The 22,165-nt window shown below is 37.3% G+C and overlaps 1 protein-coding gene and 1 long non-coding RNA gene across 4 annotated transcripts; one reads left to right on the forward strand and one right to left on the reverse strand.

Moving 5' to 3' along the window:
• Positions 1–10,874: 10,874 nt before the first annotated feature.
• LOC104233290 (receptor-like protein kinase HERK 1) lies at positions 10,875–13,225 on the forward strand. 3 transcript variants are annotated; one of them, XM_070160729.1, is made up of 3 exons: positions 10,875–10,893; positions 11,419–12,621; positions 12,947–13,225. In XM_070160729.1, exon 2 carries the CDS (start codon positions 11,502–11,504, stop codon positions 12,606–12,608), a length of 1,107 nt encoding a protein of 368 aa, XP_070016830.1. In that variant the 5' UTR covers positions 10,875–10,893; positions 11,419–11,501; the 3' UTR covers positions 12,609–12,621; positions 12,947–13,225. The 3 variants fall into 3 exon arrangements, with proteins under 3 accessions (XP_070016830.1, XP_070016828.1, XP_070016829.1); XM_070160727.1 differs by lacking the exon at positions 10,875–10,893 and adding an exon at positions 11,158–11,236; XM_070160728.1 differs by lacking the exon at positions 10,875–10,893 and having other exon boundaries at positions 11,244–12,621.
• A 4,736-nt stretch (positions 13,226–17,961) lies between these two features.
• On the reverse strand, positions 17,962–19,492 carry LOC138880382 (uncharacterized). The gene is made up of 2 exons (XR_011403018.1): positions 19,228–19,492; positions 17,962–18,357 (listed from the first exon to the last, which is right to left on the reverse strand). It is a non-coding gene; the product is annotated as an uncharacterized lncRNA (long non-coding RNA).
• Positions 19,493–22,165: the final 2,673 nt, after the last annotated feature.

A 22,165-nucleotide genomic window follows, 5' to 3' on the forward strand; every position in this document is an offset into this window, starting at 1 on the left:
CGCAATTTTTAAAAGCAAATACAGACTCTAAAACTACAGACATACTCGACCTGGGCAGATAACAGACATACGAAAGACTGACTCAAAATGGTAGAAAATTACAAACACATACTATGCATATTCTAGTGCTTCAAACTTTGGTGTCCGCGGGGCATCGTTCGGCCTCGCCGCGGGTCTAGGATCCAAATCCCTTTCAAGCTGCTCTAACTCATTCATGGTTTGCTTCACATAGATCATCACTGCTGAGACAAAAGTAGTACGGGTCATGTCTTCATAAACCCGACATCTCCTGATAATAGCATGAGCAATGGCTCTATTCCTGTCTTTTGTTTGCTTCTTTTCTATGAGCAAGCGTCTTATCTGATCGCTGCACATCTTTAATGCTCGAGAGTCTTACAGATGTTGGTCTTGTAGCTGCTGCACTTCTACCTCCATTTGGGCCAACAAGTTGTAACAATGTCCACTTTCAATTTCAAAATCTCTAGCCTGCCTAACCGCTTTACCCTCAAGGGCAACCACTTTTCTCTTTAAATTGGCCACAATTTTCTCATGGTCCCTTTTCAACTGATTCAAGTATTGGCGACGCTCCTCTGTTCTTGTATCCCACTGTGCTTTAAGTTCTGCCATGACATTCTCAGATTTTTCTAACTCATCCCGCCATTCCCTGACTTCGCTTTCCAATCTTTTTACCAATTGTTCATCGGATCGGCTCCTCGGTTGCTTATCGATGGTTATCTTCAACTGTCGGATTTGGGCCCTAAGTGCTTCATTTTCTCGGGCTAGTCTATTCTTTTCCCCTTGGTCCGCGGCAACCTGTACACTGTTTTCGAATTTTAAACTTTCAACTTGCTGCTTTAGTTTACCAATCTCAACTCGATAGCTTTCTTCCTTTGCTAACCAGTTCCACTGCTCTTGGGATGACTTGGCGAAATCTTCGAGGTGAAGTCTTTTAGCCGGCCTCCCACATGCCATGTCACCTTTGAACCACTCGTGATACCCCAGGGCAACTTCCCCTTTGACCCTATCTGACACGCAAGTGTTTGCCATCAAATGTTGACACTCGCTCCAAATTTGGCGAACTTCTTCCTCGGGGAATCGACCGTTAGGACTGATTTCGACCACTTGGGTACTCAAATCTTCATCTTTCGGTACTACTTGATATCTACCGAGTTGCCTCAGAACCCGATATGGCGCATAGGGCTGGATGCTTTTGAGTCCCATCAACAGAAAATGCGGGCGGGCTGCCGGCATATATATGACCTCTTCGACAGGCAACCATCCAAGCACCCACTGTATCTGGCCGGCGTTGAGGTTCCAAAATAGTAATGCCCAGGCCGCGACTCCTTCAGGTAGACTAGCCCCTTTGATTCTTGTGTAAAATTCACCTATACAAGTTTTCTCAACCGAACCATAACTCAATAACTGAGAGCGAGGGCACAAATGCTCAGTCATCCACATTTGTAACAACAAGTTACATCCCTCAAAAAATTTGCCCCCAGCTTTGCACGCAGTGAGAGCTCTGAAGATATCAGCCACAATCATAGGTGCTAAAGTGCTTTTCCCCATGGTTTTCAAAGTACTGACGACGCCCGCTACTTTCAAATCAATATTACCATCTTTCCTTGGGAATATTACAAGGCCCAAAAAAGCTATCATAAATGCCACTCGTCTGTGTTCCTCCCATTTTTGTCGGCTATTTCTGCTGCAAAGCTTAAAGTCTGGATTATTGAACCCGCCCACATGGCCATATCTATCATACATGAAGCGGAAACTGCACAAACCCTTTGCAAAATCTGGGTGATGAACTGTTCGGGGTATTTTCAAAGAATCCAAGAATCGGTGTACGGTAATGGCCCTAGGAGCAATCAAGTATTTGAATCTCAATGGAGCTTGATCACTTCCAATGTACCCCGCTATTTTTTCCAATGTTGGGGTGAGTTCAAAGTCTAAAAAATGAAATACATTATGTGCCGAATCCCAATGGGCGACCAATGCCCTGATAATATCCCCCGAGGCTGAATGTTTAATAAATCCGGAAGGTCTTTCAAATATTTTCTCACTTCGTCTTGCCCCTCTTTGCCTAAGTCATTCCACCATAATTGCAGCTCAAAAGGGATTTTGGTCATTATTGAAAAGGGCTCATTCACCATTGTGCTCATCCTAATAAAAATATAAAGCGTTTTAAGCAAAAGAAAAACTTTTGTTTGACACAAAAAATAAATTGTCTATATTTGCGACTCAAAATTACCTATTTATTGTCAAGCGAGGAACTTGACTTTCAAACATGGTCGTTCAGTGCTCTAGGAAAAGATTTTAAGGCTATTTATGACAAGACGACTCTACTTAGCTTTTTTTTCATTTCAAGATAAAATATATAAAAAAACGAAAACACAGGACCAAAGGTGGCTATTTACGCAGAATCAGCCTTCCGGCGTCCCGTTTGGGAACATTTTGCTAATTTTGACAAAAACGGTATTATCTGGTTTATTCATGACAAAATTAAAATTCTGATACGTTCTGGTTATTTTTGCAAAAAGGGAAAGTTGGACCCGATGAGGGTTGCCTACGTATCTCACGCCCTGTGAGAATCAAACCAGGCGTAGTTCGGGCAAACTTTTTTTTTCTTTTTTTTCTCTTCAACAACTAAAACCACCTATTTTCCAAGCTAAAAAACTTCTTTTTTTTTCATTTTTTTTTCGACAAAATAATGAAACAACCTATGTTTTCTAAAACAAAGACTCTATAAATAAATTTTTTTCAAGCGTTTCGCCAGTAATTGGTCATTGATTTTTATTTCTAAAATAATCAATTAACTCCCCAACTGATAATTCTTCTCTCTTTTTCTTTTATCTTTTTTTCGATTTTCAACGCTTTCGAGATTCAACAACCGGTCAACATGCAAGTTCGAAACAAATAAATGCACAGCATAAGAGAATGCATCAGGATGGTCTTTTCATTTCAGGTTGCTAGTCCTAGACGGACCCAACCCCTGTGTTGAGTCCCCTAAGTCAAATGCAACGTGATGCAAATAAGCGTTCCTACTAGGGATCCGGCATGAAGTCACGTTATTCTATGTTCAAAACCTGGGTCAGTGTTCTAGACTGTGTACTCGAGCGGACAACTCGAGTCGAGGAGGGGGCAACTTACCGGGAACCAAAAGGCCATCCAGCTTCGTAACTTGTCCGACCTCTTTCTTATTTCAAGGTATGACACTAACAGAATAGGGAGTCTCAACCAGTAAGCACATCCCGGAGGTGAAGAGAGAAGGGTGTCGGCACAGTTTATGTATAATTCAGATAATCTCAAAGCGGTAACATTTAACACATTCAGCACGAAATATGTATAAAAATCAGATACAAGCAAAAACAACAATTTATCTAAGCTCGAATTCTGAACCCTGAACCAGAGATTCTGGGTTCGATCCCCAGCAGAGTCGCCAGAGCTGTCACACCTCCTTTTTCTACCTACACCCCGCAAAGGTCGTAAAGGAGTTTTTCCAATTAAAGGACAATCGGAACGGGATTTAATTATTAATTATTCAGAGTCGCCACTTGGGAGATTAATGGTGTCCCGAGTCACCGGTTGAATCCCGAACCGAGGAAATTTATGACTTTGTTAACAGGCCGCGTACCAGAAATCCAAGTAAGGAATTCTGTTAACCCGGGAGAAGGTGTTAGGCATTCCCGGGTTCTGTGGTTCTAGCACGGTCGCTTAACCGTTGCATTTGATTTTATCTGATTTTAATACATGCTAGCTTATGTGCCTTTTATTAATTTTACGCCGCTTTTTATCATTATTTATTTTAAACTAATTGCAACGTCGTGAAAACGCGTTTCGAATCACGTCGCAATCAATTCACCCGTGGTTGTCAACACGTTTCGACTTCGTCGAGATTTGGATTTGAGTCGCATCAATGCGCACCCGTATTTAAGAAGGTCATTTAATTAAATCGTGCCTAAAGATGCTAACGTAGTGTTATTTTGGGAAAAGCCATGGAATTCTCTAAACGGCCATCCCAAATTCTAATTATTTCGATAATTATTTACTAAGGGACTCACATTTATTTATTTGTGCGGGGAGGCTCGTCTCAATTTGTGAGCCTCTTTTCTATCATCATTTATTTTATAAGCATTACGACGTCATGAAAACGCGTTTCGAACCCCGTCGCAATCAATGCGCCCGTGATTGTCAACACATTTTAATTTTGTCGAGATTTAGATTTGGGTCACATCAATGCACACCCGAGTGTTAAGAAGGTATTTTAATTAAAATCGCGCTTAAAGATTCTAACGCATTGTTATTTTGAGGAGGGTGGTGAAATTCACTAACACAACCTTTCCAATTTTAGACGGTGAGATAATTATGCTACTAAGCACTTAAGGATTCTAATTGATTAAAGCCAGTACTTTGTTGAATTTGAATTTGAACATCCAGGTAGAAATGCCGAGCAAATGAGCTCTGAGCCCATAAGGCCCAACTCATGCTATTGCACATGCTGCAGGCACATGCCCTTAGAGCGCTAGGCGTCGGGTATAAAGCAGGCCCAAAATTTAACTTGCAGTCGTACAGCCCAGGGATCGAATCCTTGGGCACCTTTTGATTTAACTAATTTCTCAAACCTTAATGCACCTAAGCCCTAATTCGATTTATCATCTAACCAAAATCTGGGCTACCTGCTAGTACCCCAGGCCCAAAACTGGCCCAGTATGAAGCTGTTGATTGTACAATTCATATTAGTCCAAAATTAAAAGCAGTCATGTGTATTGAACTCAAAATCAATTACAATTTTGCAGATTTAACTTCAGCAGACTGTGGAACTTAAACAAACTGAAAACTACAATTGCATAAACGTGAAATGCACAGTCTAAACAGTCCACAACCCTGATTACATACATGAATTTAAATATCAAAGTGCCCACTTACTAATTAAAATGATCAAACTCATGCTTGACAGTTCATCAGTCCCAATTATACAAACCAAATCAGGATTAATCTAGCACCTAAAGGACATGAGTGAGCTAACTGTTTTATATACTAAGTTAAACAAGAAACATGAAAAATTCAGAGATCAACTTCAGACAGCATGTTTACTTCAATTCCATAAACTTGAGAGTTACATAACAAGTACCTGGAAATTGAAATGAAAATAGAGAAAAGGAGAGGAATCAGCTACTTTCAACAGCAACAGCAACAAACTCAGCAATGTTACACCACAGAAATACAGGCAGATTGCTTTGACAACCAGAAATATAAGCAGACTCCCACAGATCAGTTTAACATACTTCAAATATACCCCTGACCTTCACAGCTGCACCTAAGCACCTCTGTAATAAGGCCAAACCCAAAACCCAAAATTGAAATCCAAGATTAGTGATGAAACTATGAAGTTGTTTCGGATTTCTCCATTTTTGATGTTTTTGTTTTCTGAATAATCTTAGAATTAAAATGCTAACTGAAATCAAAAGCAAGAATGAAAGCTCAAATTGAAACTCAGGGATGAAGGTAGAAGAAAAGAGCAGAACCCACTTTCCCAAGGCATTTCATGCCCTTTTATAGGCAACCCCAAAGAGAATAGATCAGATTCTGATTTTCCAATCAGTCCCTCCCTATTTTCAGTTTGGTCCCTCTATTCTTAACTTGCTAAACAAGTAAATGCCTTACAATTATTAAAATCTACACTTGTAACCCATTCTAGAAGGCCCTAGGGTATTCCTCTACCCATACAATACCTATATTGCCCTTCCCTATATCTTGATATTACTATTCTCATCAGAACTACCCTTTTCCATACCCAGATTACCCCTGAAAGCCTCTCAAAATCACTGAACCTAACCTCATCCTTAACAGTTATACCCAATACCCTAACCCAATCTAAAACTAACTGAAATTAATTAATCAGTATTCAGAAAATAACTAATCAGACTGACCAAAACCAATTCTGTTCAATTATACCAACTTAATCAAGCTAAACGAAATTAAACTGAGCTTAAGCTACCATGATTAATATTAAGTGAACTTTAAACTAATTCTTAAACCATGAACTTACAATCATTCAACCAAATATCAAACTCAGAATCAACAGTAATTAACAGAACTTAAACTAATACAATTAAATCATAAAATTAACAGAACAATTAACGAAACAACAACTGTAAATAACACTTCAAACATGCGAGTAAAAAGAAGCAGTAAAAAAACTCACAAAGGCATAAGGGACTCCGGCCAGTCAGAAACATCTGAATTCTTTCAGATTTTTGACGCGTAACATCCCTAACCATGTGTTCTTACAAGAGAACACATGGTTAAGGATACTACGGTTCGAAATTAAAAGGATTTGGTTTTAGGGTTTGGCCAGAAATTCTTAGATCTAAGATTCGGGCTGTTTCATGGTGATTTGAAAGAAAATAGCCATGGATTAGTGTTGAGGAAGGGCCGGGGGTTGTGGGGTGTGATTTTGGACTGATTTGGATGAACTTGTCATTTGTCCGGAAAACTTCAAACTAAGATTCGACGAGTTCCGGCCTTGTTCGAGGTGAACCAGTGGGTGCAATGGAAAGAGGAGAGTGAGGGGGATCTGTGGTGTTAATCTCGGGGTGAACGGTGTAGGTTGTGTTCACCGCCGGCGAGGGATTTAGGGGCGGCGCGGATTATGGTTTGAGGAGAAGGGTGGGGTAAGGAAGATAAGGCAAATGGGGGTAGGGGGAAGTTTTGGACACCTAAATACAGGTAACCTAGTTAGATCCGGACCGTTAGATTGATGAGATCCAGCGGTCCTGATTCAGGGACCCCGAAACGACACCGTTTCGTTTAGAAGGGGGGGGCATACCGGGCATGGATTTGGGTTGGACAATTTTGAGGCGTTTGGGCCTGAGGAATTTCAATGGCTTGGCCCAAATTTTGGGTCTTAAATAAGACCACTTTTCTACTCTTATTTTCTTTTTTATTTTATTTTCTTACTTTTACAATTTTTATAATTTTTTATAATTTTTATAAAGATGTAAAACTAACATGAAATCCTGATTGTTTCAAAACAAAGACTAATTAATTCCTAAAATTGTTCAAAAACTATTTCATGACAAATTCACAATAAAAATTATTAAAATGCAAAAGTGAACTATTTTTTGTGATTTTCATGCTTTGTTCTAAACAAATTATCCCTTAATTGATACTAAATATAAAAATTCAAACCTAAATGCAAATGCATACTCCTTGTGTTTTATATGAATTAACATGCACAAATAAGATGCTGATAACTAAAACAAAATGACACCAAAATTCACAAGAATTGTAAAAATAAAGAAAAATTATTTTGTTGAAATTTTTGGGAATTATTCATATATATGGCAAAAATCACGTGCTCACAAACATATCTTTGTATATTATGGTAGAGAAATTAATCATATACCACGCAACAAAAGATAGTAAAAATATTTGGTTTCTGATCCTAAACCAATTGTGAAGGGAGGACTTATCATATATTGTTGATCTGATGCATACAAGTGCTGCTATATGCAATTTAGAAAATCTTAGACCAACACATGAAGCTTTGTTCTCATAAGCAATGGTTTAGACATTAATAGGAGGTATTTGATTTCATAATCTGAAAATTATGTTCTTAATCGATAAAAGCAATTCCAAATGTCAAACTGCAGGTTGACAATAATTACACATGTAACCATCTCATATATGCACCTATAAGTGGTTCACATGATAGGTGAACGGGCCCATATTCACCTTTTATATATTTCAGAATCAGGGGTCTTAGTCCCAACTTTAGCTGGTATAATCAATTCATTATGAGAACAAGCAACACATGAGAATTCCTGAAGAATCTTCTAGTTCTTTAGTATATGCTTATCTGAATTCTCAAATAGCTCATTTAAAAATGGCAAATGAAAACTTCAAGTTTATCATGTCATGTGCTATCTCTTAGTAAACTTCTGGTTTACTATGGCATAAACTTTTGCTTTAGTAAACTTCTGGTTTACTGTGATACATGATATAGTACAAATTAAAGAATAAGGCGGGTAACTTCTCACATACATATTATTTTACCCCCTATGATTGTGGAAACATGAAGATTATCAATCTTCCAATCATTTGTAGTCTCAATATGATAGCCATTTGTATTAGTAAACTTCAGGTTTACTACAACATATGTTTTGACCATAATCATATAATATGAATGACATATTTGTATATAAGCTCTTCGAGAGCCTTCATTTATTATCCACAATCTAATATTTATCTGGCACTACTGGTGTCATGTATTCTTTAGGCAAACATTTAGCTCTTCAGGAGTTGTTGATACATTTTGTACTATCAAATATTGCTCAGACACTTCTGGTGTCATGAGATAATCACAATCAAATAAACAATGTAAAACAATTGTTTAAGCACACAAACTCCTCTTCATAATATTTTCCACTCCATGAGGCAATTTCAATTGTGTTACTTCTTCAGGAGCAAATTTAAAATACGAAATATTGAGTATATATTCTCTCAATTATATTAACTCTTCTGGAGGTGAATTATAATGTATTCACATCAAGAGCGCGTTCATATTTACCCGACTTATTAGTATTGTCACATTCACTTTAGGGAATGGATTAATATTATCAAAAGTTCTCATCCTTCAGTAAATCGAACATAATTATCTGAATGCGCATTAATCACATCAAATTATGATGCCTCAACCTCTTTTAAAATATTTACTACTTCAGGAGCAAATTAAGGCGTGCATTTAATATAGAGAATATTTATATAGCTTATCTTCAATTGTAACCATAGAAAACACTTCTGGTGATCATAGGCATATACCAATTCTGGTAGTTAACAAAATATAATTACAATGAGATATACGAAATATAACCACTTCTTGTGGTTGTATATTTTTTGCAAACTCTGCTAGAGTTTAAGTTGATATAATAATGTTATCCATATTCTTCAAAATGACATAAACAAGATATATTATAGTAAACATCATTATCAAATCATAATTTTTCTTTATGTACAACAATTACATAACCATACTATTTATTACAAATAACAAAAATTAAAATATTTACATTTCTACAGATTTAACCACCGATTACATGACTTGTTTCTCCTTCCGGGAGTGCAAGGTAATCAGTTACATCCAAATGCATGAAGTCTAAATTATCTTCAGAAATAAAATTTGCTTCAACATTTTTCTCTGTCTTCTTAAGGGAGGCTTGATAAAGCTCAACCAGGTGCTTTGGCGTACGACAGGTACGTGACCAGTGCCCTTTTTCTCCACATCTGTAGCATGTATTTTCTGCATTTGGTACTTGCACCGCTTCATGCTTTTGTTCCTTCCTTTTCCACTGCTGGTGGTGAGGAGTGTTCTTTGGTGCATTATAATTACCATGATTAGAGTTTCTTTCCCGACCACGACCATGACCACGACTGGGGCCACGACCTTTTCCACGTTTAGCCTGGTGGAAGTTCGTCTCATTCGCTTCAGGGAATGGACAAGAACCAGTAGGTCGGCTTTCATGATTTTTCATTAATAGCCCATTATGTTGCTCGGCTATAAGAAGATGTGAGATAAGTTCAGAATACTTTTTAAATCTCATCTCTCGATATTGCTGCTGCAGGAGCATATTCGAGGCATGAAAAGTGGTGAAAGTTTTCTCCAACATATCATGATCAGTAATATTATCACCACATAACTTCAATTGGGAAATAATTCTGAACATAGCAGAATTATACTCACTGATAGATTTAAAATCTTGTAGCCTTAGATGAGTCCAATCATATCGTGCATGTGGAAGAACGACCATCTTCAGGTGGTCATATCTATCTTTCAAATTATTCCACAGTATGACTGGATCTTTAACAGTAAGATATTCCATTTTCAGGCCCTCATCAAGGTGATGGCGTAGGAATATCATTGCTTTGGCACGGTCTTGGTTTGATGCCTGATTTTTGTCTTTGATGGTGTCTGCCAGACCCATCGCATCAAGATGAATTTCAGCATCAAGCACCCAAGACATGTAGCTTTTGCCCGATATATCCAGGGCTACAAATTCAAGTTTAGAAAGATTTGACATTATTTAGGAAAAGAAAGTTCTTACCTCAGATACTTTCAAAATATTTGCTCGAGATGGCAGAGTCTCGTGCTGATAACGTGTTATAAAATAAAGACTATAAAGTAAAGACAAGTATAGAGAGAAACTGATATATTATTCGAATTCAAACTGATGTACATAATGAACTGAAATCTCTTCTATTTATAGAAGAAAGGAAGCTGTTGTGTAAGCTGCTACTATACCAGATATGGATAATCTTCTACTGAGAGCAATGTTTATCCATAACGGAGTACTGAAAGGATAAGCTTATTATACCCGGTATGGATAATCTTCTACCAGGGGTAATGTTTATCCATAACTGGGTACTGAAAGGATAAGCTTATTATACCCGGTATGGATAATCTTCTACCGGAGATAATATTTATCCATAACTGGGTACTGAAAGGATAAACTTATTATACCCGGTATGGATAATCTTCTAACGAGGTAATGTTTATCCATAACCGGGTATCGAAGTGATAAGCTTCTTCAGAAAGCTTATTTCCAATAGAGTACTTAAATAGATAAACATATTTACGGTGGAGTCCCATATGGATAAGTTTCTTCAGGAAGCTTATTTACAATGGAGAATTAAATGAACATCCATAATATAATATATTTATAACATAATTCTATTTATGCAGTATTATACTAGCACTTATGCTCAAACCAAACGGCCCGTAAGTAGATGGACAATTAGCACTCCAAGGAGTTGAAGTGCGCAGTGCATAAACTGCCCAAGTTTAGGGGTAATGCGATAGTCTTCGCAATAACTATCCAAAGGCCCCTGCACTGCACAGTTAAGTTTTTTTGGCAAAAAGTGCTTTTTTAGCTTAAAGTAATTTTGGTAAAAAATTGAGTTATTTGACCAAGCTTTTAGAAAGAAAAAAAGTATTTTTGAGCAGAAGCAGAACAGAAAAAAGTAGTTTTACTTTTTTGAAAAGCACTTTTGAATAAAATACACCTAAAAATAGTTTTTAAAAACTTGACCAAAACAGTAATTATTGCTCAAAAGTATTTATTTTAATTAATTAGCCAAAAACAAATTAATTGTTAAAGCAATTTCTTTTTCAAAAATGATTTTAGAAGCTTGGCCTATTAGACTTCTCACTCTCTCATCTTCTCCAATCTCTACTGTTCTGGTAAAATCCGCTTCCTCAATCATCTGTTTTGCTTACGTATTTGTGTTTTTTCATCTAGAAGCTTCTATTATAGTTGCGATTGTTCTCTCTTTGTTAGGGATAATTTTATTTTTTTCTTAATAGTATCTGTATTCAACCTTTCGATCATGAGATTTACTCCCGAGTATTTGATTTTGCTTCAGGAAATAGCCGGGAGCAGCTTTCCCCAGTCAAAAGATATATGGATTCCTTTATCTGATAACGGTGGCACTCCACTCCATACACCATGGGAAGCAAGCATTCAAAGGGAACAACTTCCATAAGTGATGCTCCAAACTCGAATTATCGCGTTCCTATTGAGAATTATCGAGTTCCTTTTGCAGCTTTGCAGGAAGCAACTAACGACTTTGATGAGAGTTTGGTCATTGGAAAAGGTGGCTTTGGAAATGTTTACAGGGGTGTTTTGTGTGATGGCACAAAGGTGGCCCTGAAAAGGCTTAATGCTGCATCCCGACAAGGTCTTGCAGAGTTCCGAACAGAAATTGAGATGCTCTCTCAGTTCCGTCATCCGCATCTGGTTTCATTGATTGGATACTGTGATGAAAACAACGAGATGATTCTAGTTTTTGAGTACATGGAGAATGGGAACCTCAAGAGTCATTTGTATGGGTCAGATCTACCCAGTATGGGCTGGGAGCAGAGGCTGGAGATATGCATCGGGGCAGCCAGAGGTCTGCACTACCTTCATACTGGCTATGTCAATGCAGCTATACATCGTGATGTCAAGTCTGCAAACATATTGCTTGATGAGAATTTTGTTGCAAAAGTTACTGATTTTGGGCTATCCAAGATAGGGCTTGAGCTTGATCAAACCCATATTAGCACAACTACAAGGGTGGTTGGAACTTTTGGCTACATTGATCCTGAATATTATAGAAACGGACGGCTTTCAGAAAAATCTGATGTTTACTCTTTCGGTGTTGTTTTATTAGAAGTTCTTTGTGCTAGGCCTACAGTAGTCAGCTTAACTGAATGGGCAATTAAGAAGAAGGGACAACTGGAACAAATCATAGATCCCAATCTAGTGGGCAAAATAAGACCAGATTCCCTCCGGAAGTTTGGAGAAATAGCAGAGAAATGCATAGCTATTTATGGTGAAGATAGGCCATCAATGGGTGATGTGCTGTGGAGTCTGGAGTATGCACTTCATCTCCAAGAGTCTGTCATTCATGATAATCCTGAAGAAAACAGTACCATCCCTATTGGCGAGCTCTCTCCACAAGTCAATGATTTCAGTCATATTAATGGCAGTGCTTCTGCTTCTCATGTCTGGATGATCTCATCAAATTCGGGTGATCTCTCTGATGATGAGTCCTACTCCTATGGTAGATAACTAAGTGAAAACGGTACACACTGTCCTTAGGTGTTTGTTAATTCCACTTTTTTTCATGGATCATCATCATATGAAGATTGATTATTTTGTTTCGTAACAGTTTATTCTACGAGTTCTGTGGATCCTCTTTTCATTTTATTGGGTGCTCCCGGTTGTTTCACATGTTGTATATGGTTTCTAAGAATTTCTACATACATATGAAATCATTCCATTAATACCATGTCACTGAAAAGTCTTTTAAAAACATGGAACAATTTGCAGCCTTCGGGAAGACCTGATAACATAATTTTTTCGTACATATACCAAATCATGGTAATCCATTTTCTTCCTGTAAACAGGCAAATAGAAGTTGGCGTTGCATACCTCATCTGAGATGATGGCCCCTCACATTTCTCCTGATGTTTTATGTGTTTGAGATACTGAGTGATACTGCAGTATTAGTGGCTGCGAAATAATGTAAAATGTAACATCAAAGCTTCTTTTGTTCCCTTTTGTTCCATTAATTAGCAATAGCCAATAGGGATGGCAGGGTTAGTTCGGTGATATGGTTATTTTGATACTTGTCGTTCAATTACAGAGTATTAATGATGTAAATACAATTTCCCATTCTCATGAAATGTTTTCCTTAACAAGTGATAGGTTTGGGACGGTGAAGTTACATCCTTTTTGGTCAGTCTCTTTGTTTGCTCACTGTATTCATCCATGTATCAACCTTAACTGTGTTTTTTTCTCAGCCATTATCATATGGTCTCATGTTTTAATTTACAATGTTTGACATGAGCTTCCTACACTGAGCGAGGACGTTTGTTTGTCAAGGATCCATTAATATGGGAATTTGCTTTTAGCAAGTGTCAGCACTCCAGTCATCCTACAAACCTGCAACATTATGATTATTCTTCTTCATCAATATGAAAGAAATACCACACAAAGGAACACTTAAAATAGAAGCTAAATATGAAGGGCGAGCACATGTACTTTAGGTGCTAATTGACTGAGAAGTTACTTCAATTCTACGATGGACAAGAGGTGGACGCATATGATCAAGAAAAACTCGTGACAAGTTACAGCATCTCGAGTAGGTAGCTTCTAGATGTCATACATGATTACGAGGTGGCTGGCGTTAACAGGTTTATCAGCTTCTCTTTTTCTCTTTCTTTCCCTATTTTTCTTTAGCTAAAAGTTCTTATGCGCTCTGGCAGTTAAGCTGTAAATGCACTGCTACTTCTACTACTACTTTGTTCTTCAAAAGAATGCTATAGAATAGCTAATTATGAGAGATACTGACAAGAAGACGAGTAATTCAGCAAACAAAATAAAGAAAAACGAAGAGATCAGTACTGGCGAGCAAGAACATACATGACTTTGATGGTTAACTAATCTTTTTTTTTATTTTTGGCAAAAAGCGTCCATATATAAGAAGTATACCAAAAAGTAAAAAATTTACAAAAGATTGGGTTTCTATGAATTGACACCCAATCTTGTAATCGTAAAGGAACTTCATGGGTGCACCAAAAGGAAATAAGGGATAAGAGGCTCCTCAATCATACATAATTCATCTCTACACCCTCAAAATCTCTCATGTTCCTTTCTCTCCAAAGCGACCCACATAAGTGCTAGCGGTGCAACATTCCACACCTTGCGTCTTCTCTTTCTTCTATCACAATTCTAGCTAAACATTATGTTGAAGGAAGTTAGTGACAGTAATTAGGTTAAGGATGTAATTAATTAGAAGTGTAGTTAGTCGGTTAGTTAGAGTAACCTTAAAGTTCATATGATGAAAAGAGAGGGTGTAAGTTAGAAGTGTAGTTAGTCGGTTAGTTAGAGTAACTAAGTTCAATTAGAAGTCAATAGGTGGTAGTTACAGATATAGATTTTCATTTCTCATTCTTCTCAGCTTATTATTTCTCTTCTTCTCAGAAAGGATACATACTCAATGATTTACAATTGAACTGTTGTTTGTTAGCAGAGATGTTATCTTCAGAGAAGATGTGTTTCCCCTTCAACTAAGTCAGCTGATTCTTCTCCTTTATTTCCAATCCTAGAATTTGATGATTTAGGCACTGATTCTGCAGTTTGAGAGTTGCAAATTCAAGCTCAAAGCACCTGTCCCTCTGCAGATAACTCACCAGGTCCTGGACATCTTGGGATCATAACATCAGTAGTTAAGCCTAAAACCATCTAAGGGTATTCCACCATAACATCGAAGCTATCGGACAATGTTTGAGGAGATTGTCGACATCTTCGCTCGAGCCCTTATACATAAAGGTAACCTTCCTCTTCTCAAATTCTCAGCCCTCAAGATCATCCCCTTGCTACTAACCAAGTGAAAAAGCGCACCTTCCTCGGTACTTCAGGGATCCAAATAAAGCTATATGGAAAGGCAGCCTCCTCCCTCACTGAAGCTTTACTTAATCAAAGGCAACAGAGAACACTCCATTATTTCCGGCCCCCACCTCCATGCATTGTGGCTAGAGGTGGCAAAATGGTTAAAAGAATACAGTTATCCACCCATTATCCATTAAAAAATAGGTTGGATAATGAACTTTTTATAAACGAGTCGAATATGGATAAAAACCATATTATTCGCTTAGAAAATGGTTAACCAAATGGGTAACCAATGGATAACTAATGTGTTTAACCTTTATATTTGTGAAGCCTCAAATTTGGGGTTCCTCAAGTTTGGGAGACTAGAAATTTTAATAAGCCATGGATAATATTATCCGCCGGATAACCCGTTTTTTATCCGTCTCAAATACAGGTCGGATCGGATAATTTATCCGTTTTTTTTAATTACCCGTTTTCGACTCGCTCATATCCGACCCGACCCCGCCCGTTTGTCACCCCTAATTGTGGCTATCCTGTGTTGTGCTTTGTTTATGGAAAACATCAATTAGGCTTTGGAACTCTGCCACCTGCCAGTCCTGAAAGTTACTCCTAAACATCAAGTCCAAAACATTTGTCAATCTTGTAATCTCCCGACTCAATGAGCTGTCATCTCCTTCTGGCATGGAATTCTTTGTGTTTGGGAAACTAAAATATATTTGTTAGATAAAGACATATGTGGAGTTGGATTATGATGGCCCAAGCCTAGGCGGCATCTCGCAACAACAAGAGCAGCTTCATTTTAAAACCTAGACATAATAATTAGAATCAGAACAACAAATGGTCAATAGCTTAGGTGATCACTGATTTATCACACTTGTTTCTTCTTATTCTTTGATAGAACATCCAAAACTGAATGACAACCAGTAACGGATTTTAGTGAACTTCAGCGTTCTAGTAAAGATTTGGTGTAATTTTCAAGCCAAAAGCAGATACTTCCAAGAATCTTCATGAATCAAAAAGGAAAAAGCTCAGTGAAATGACTAATGGATCAACCAGAATCAACAATTACAGAAGAAGATTATACAGAGATGATTCAGAATGAGCAAAAATCAACACCTCCATTCTGCAGAAATAGCACTCTGTATATTTTCTAATTGTGCAGTCTACTCTCTCTGATTTCTCTCCTGGTAATGTCCATCCACTTATGTAACAATAATAAACTGCCCAAGGATTTGTTAAACACTTCACTATTACAATGATAAAAGCAACTTGTTGCAAACGAAACATCTGCGTCCAGAGTGTGCAAAGAGGAACAAGAGGCAAGAAGATACTTGAGATGCACGGATTCACTATCACAGATTTATGTTAGAGAAATTTTCATAAAGCACTATCTTTTAGTGGTAATTAGCTATCTATAGATACCATTTGCTATATTATGGATTGTAGATACGTTTTCTCTTGTTATAAGATGTATTAGATGTATTTAAGCTACTGTATTCATGAATACAATAGCAAAAATAGGCGACAGATTCGAGTGTATTCGACTGTATTCATGGCGTGAAACATGAGATTACAGCTGGACAGATTATTGTATTCGACTGTATTCACGGCGTGAAAACACTGTTTTAAATGGAAAGTGAATCAATTAACATAATAGACTCCTAATATAACTCAACAAACTCAATTATAACACACAAATTATGTATTTTCAGTTATAAAAAAGATTCTCAACCGAAAAACACCCCAAAAAACATAGCAATCTTCAGAGAAATTATATAATACATCTGAATACATAAATTATATTAATTAAAAAGTATATATGAATACATTCATGGAATACAACGAGGCAGTGAATACAATGAAATACATGGAATATAACGAGATACATTGAAATACAATGGAAAAAAAGACAATGAATATAATGAAATACATGGAGATACAATCACACACCCGACTCTTCAAAGCCCAATGTCCTCAGTCCCACACCAACTTCAGAAACAACAATTAGCCCAGAAAAATTCTCAATAGAGAAACGAAGAAAGTCAGAGATAATTCACGATAGAAAATCAAGAACTGGGCTTGTGAAGCAGGATCCACCAAACTTTGAGATTGAATGGAAGAGAACAAAGCCTAATTTCCTGCCGCATAGAAAATCTGGCAGCCTAATTTTCGACGGAGATTGGATGAACGGATGTTTGCCTAACCTCTACGGCAGCATAGAAAATCTGAATGGACTCTGTTTAAATTGTCGAAACCATATGTCAACATATTTGATGTGGTAACATATATGCGTGCTTCGATGGAATTGGAGAAATTGGGATCGGAGAGAACGTAGGTGATGTGGGTGAGGAATTTTGAGATTGAGCATCGTGTTTTCATGGAATGGGGGGAAGAGAATGGCATGTATCAAAGTAGAAAGAGAAAGAAAATAGTGTAACTGAATAGCGTATTTAGTGGCTTAGGGTTAGGAGGTAACCAAATTAAATATTTTGCTATAAACATTAAAAGGTATCTATAGAATATAATTTTTTTAAATGGTATTTATTTAAAATAAATAGGATGTTAACCTTTGCTATAGGAGGTAAAAATTCCTTTTTACGTCTCAGTTTGAGGCCACTGAAGCATCATCTAGAAAGAACTGTGAGAAATTGGGGCAAATTGAAGTTGATTCTCCACCGTTTTCTCATCTATAAAGGGAGGATTAGTTGGTACTGGTTACTCTTCCTACTTTCTTTACTAGCATGTGCAATGCCTTGGACATGGATGGCCTTAATCCCGGAACCTCTTGCGTCCACAGAAGTCTGGCATGTACCACGCTTAGAATCTCACTTTTTTACATTAATAGTGTGGTAGTTGTACAACATAAGATTTGGATCAAACAATTCCTCTACTCTCCCATGTTGAAAATGCTGCCATCCCTCTTTCATACAATATAAGGCAACAGCTAAACCAATGAGCAAAAACTTTCTAAACGTCCATATATATATATATTTGGAAGTAAATACAAGAATTGGTTCACAACTTACAATAGAAAAAATGAAAGTTTTGTAGGAAAAAATAACCACTGGCTAAGTATCAACCTGCGATAGAAAAAAATCATATGGCCAAGTATTCTGGCGCCATATCCTCTATGAAGGGAAAAAATGAAAAAATAACCATCGGCTGAGATAACTAATTAACCTAACTGGCTGTTATTTAGTGAGCACAAGTTTTGTAGCTATAATATAAATGTTAAAGAAGAGAATCACTGACAAAGTCCTCACGATGGCATGTGACTCGTCTTCTTGGAAGGATCTATCCAACCCAAAGTCAGCAATTTTAACTCAGAGACTAGAATCCAACAAGATATTGCTGTCTTTTATATCTCTACGAATAATCCTCGTCTTAGTGTTTTCATGGAGGTAGACCAAACCTTCTGCAATCCCTATTAAAAACAGAATTAATAATGTGACAAAGTCACTTCAGTAGTTGTGCAAAAACACAATTTAATTGTAGAACAAAGTCTGCTACTCACCAAAGATGAAGCTATCAAGACTCTGGTTTGAAGGAACTAATATAAAAGAAGGCTTTCTTGTTCATAATATAAGACTGCATGCACCCAACAGGACCACAAAGGATGAATAAATGAACAGAAGAGTGTAAATACAAACGGGTTGCATAAGAACATATGATAAAACAGCATTGACATCTTCCAAGGATGTCGTAGAACTGTATCTGAAGTCAGAAATGCATTTACTCTTTTCAAAGTCGCATTAAAATAACAGTCCAGCAATTCCTTACATTTGAATTTAAAACTTGCACCACCATTATACACCTTCATCTTACGAATGTCAAGTGGAATTTCATCCACCAGCTAACCAGCTCATTAAGCTAACGATAACTAGAGCCAGTTAACCAGCTCACTAATAAGAACAGTCGTTATCTACGCTAACTTAACCAGGATGTGACTAACAGTCAGCTTGTATTGGTTTGTCACAAAAAAGTATGTGCTTTTCTGATTGCTTGTTCCATTTCAAGAGGGGGACTCTGACTTATTGTCTTATTTTACCACATTCTAATGCAGCAAGAAATCTGAATCAAGCATAGATTGTCTTCCCTCTCTATCATTCTGTGAAACAGTTGTACCATATGGATTCACGGATGGTTCCATGTAATGTTTTATATTAAAGATTTTATTTTCCTGTCCAGTTTATTTAAAATGTTTTGCAGTGTTCATATTCAAGATGATGAGGAAAGATGAAGAAGAAATAACATTAAAGAAAAAAATAGCTATAGAAAAATAAATCATCTTTACCTGTCCTGATTCTTCTTCTTTGCAAGAATTCAAAATAATAACTCCACTTGTTCTAGAAATAAGACAAAACACCTCTTGCTGAAGTAGAATCTTTTGCTTTAGTTGCTGTTACTGCTGAAACAAAAGAGTTCTGCTGTTTCAAACTAGAAACTTAAGATTTCTGAAAAAGCATAAAATTTCTGCAGAACTCTTTTCTAGAACCACAGTAATTCTAAATACGACTTCTAGTGCATGTGTTCAACTACTTAAGCTTCTCCTTCAGCCACTTGTGGTTTCTTTTCTTCAATGGCCAGATCTAGCCCTTGTTGAAAAAGGACATCTAGAACCTCGCCTTGCCACATCCCAAAATGTCCGGACCCGTCAAAAATTTCTACCGCAAATTTCGCATTTGACACAATTCTTGTCATAAGCGAAGATGCCAATGATGACGTATTGTTGACACTTGATGTAGATTCTTCTTGTTTATTGTCCCCCATATTTGACACAAATATTATTTAATAGCTGACGACACAAATCAAGATTATTTCCTTTCTGATGTAGAAGATCAGACTAAGCTGCAACTACAGAGCATACTCAGACAGAACCTTGACTCAGTTACCAAGATAAATCTTTTCTGATGTGGAAGATCAGACTATGCTGCAACCACAGAGCATACTTAGACAGTACCTTGGCTCTGATACCAATTGTTGCGGAAGCCAAATGTATAGAGTGTGAATAAGTCACAACTACTATACCAAAAATTATGACAACCACCAAATAATAAATAAGACAATAAAGCAATAATAAAGGGAACACCAGAATTTACGAGGTTCGGCTAATTTTGCCTACTCCTCGGACACAACCAAATATTTTATTCCACTCCAAAAATACAAGTGAAATAATACTAAAGAGAGAAGATACAAATGCCTTAAACAGATGAGAAGGCAAATGAGAGGTGTGTTTCAATCCTAAACATTAGGCCTTCTTTTATAGGGGAAAAATCCCCCCAAACTTAACTCCCAACCAATGTGGGACTTTGGCATTTTGCCAAACTTCAACAAATCTCCACCTTGGCAAAATTCCACATTTTCAATTCTCTCTCAATAACAAATTTTGGTTGTGTCTTCATCTTCAATCTTCAGTGTTCAACAATGTTGATCAAATCCAAACAATGTTGAAACTTGACCGCAGTCACCACCTTTGTCAGCATATCAGCAGGATTCTCTGTAGTATGAATTTTCTTCACCGTGACTCCACCTTCTTCTATGATTTCTCGTACGAAATGATACCGAACATCAATGTGCTTCGTCCTTGCATGATAAACTTGGTTCTTCGCTAATTGAATAGCACTTTGACTATCACAAAAAATTGTGATACCTTTTTGTTCAACACCAAGCTCCTTTAGCAATCCTTGAAGCCAAATTGCCTCTTTCACAGCATCTGTAATAGCCATGTATTCTGCCTCTGTTGTAGACAAAGCAACTGTTGACTGCAAAGTAGACTTCCAACTAACTGGTGCCTTTGCAAAAGTAAACACATAACCAGTAGTTGATCTTCGTTTGTCCATATCACCCGCAAAATCTGAGTCACAATATCCAACTACAAACTGATTGTCTTCCTGCTCAAAAACTAACCCGACATCTACAGTATTATGAATATACCGTAGAATCCACTTCACAGCTTGCCAATGCTCCTTCCCTGGATTGTGCATATATCTGCTAATAACTCCAACAGCTTGTGAAATGTCAGGCCTTGTGCAAACCATTGCATACATCAAGCTACCAACAGCATTTGCGTATGGTACCTTTGACATATACTCTCGTTCAGCTTCATCCATTGGCGACATAGTAGTACTTAGCTTAAAATGGGAAGCAAGTGGAGTACTAACTGGCTTAGTCTTGTCATCTATGCCAAAACGTTGAAGTACTCTCTTCAAATATTCCTTTTGAGATAAACAGAGTTTCTTTGAACGTCTATCTCTAATTATCTCCATGCCAAGAATTTTCTTTGCCTCACCCAAATCCTTCATCTCGAACTCCTTCTTCAGTTGAATCTTCAACTTATCAATTTCTTCCGAATTCTTGGAAGCTATCAACATATCATCAACATATAGGAGAAGATATACAAAGGAACCATCTTTAAGCTTGTGCAAATACACACAATGATCGTATTTGCTTCTCTTGTACCCTTGCCGCAACATAAACTCGTCAAATCGCTTGTACCATTGTCTAGAAGATTGTTTCAATCCGTACAACGATTTTTCAAGTTTGCACACCATATTTTCTTTTCCAGCAACTTTGAATCCTTCTGGCTGAGTCATGTAGATTTCCTCCTCCAAGTTTCCATGTAAAAATGCAGTTTTTACATCCATCTGAACTAGTTCCAAATCCAATTGTGCTACCAAAGCCAACATAATTCTAATGGAGGAATGTTTTACAACTGGAGAAAACACTTCATTGTAATCAATTCCCTCCTTTTGAGCATATCCTTTGGCCACCAATCTTGCTTTGTAGCGAACATCTAATTGGTTAGGAAATCCTTCTTTCTTTGCAAATACCCATTTGCACCCAATTGCTTTCTTTCCCTTCGGGAGATTGGCCAATCTCCATGTATGATTCTGATGAAGGGACTGTATTTCATCATTCATGGCAATCCTCCACTTATCTTCTTCTGAACTTTGGACAGCGTCTTTATAAGTAGTAGGAACATCATCAGCTACAATTGAGGTTGCACAAGCAACCGTCTCTATGAGACGAACAGGTTTCGTTATTGTTCTTTTTGGCCTGCTGGTTGCTATTGATTCAAGTTGTTGTTGAGATTCCTGAGTTGGAATCTCCTCTACTGGCTCTCCTTCCAGAGGGTAATCTTCATTTGTTTCCTCCTCTGCTTCTTGTGTAGGAAAAATAAATTTTCCCTCAAACTCCACCTGCTTAGAAGCACCTTCATTTTGTTTGGTATC

Source organism: Nicotiana sylvestris, chromosome 10 (assembly GCF_000393655.2).
Source record: "Nicotiana sylvestris chromosome 10, ASM39365v2, whole genome shotgun sequence".
In the NCBI taxonomy this organism is placed as follows: domain Eukaryota; kingdom Viridiplantae; phylum Streptophyta; class Magnoliopsida; order Solanales; family Solanaceae; genus Nicotiana; species Nicotiana sylvestris.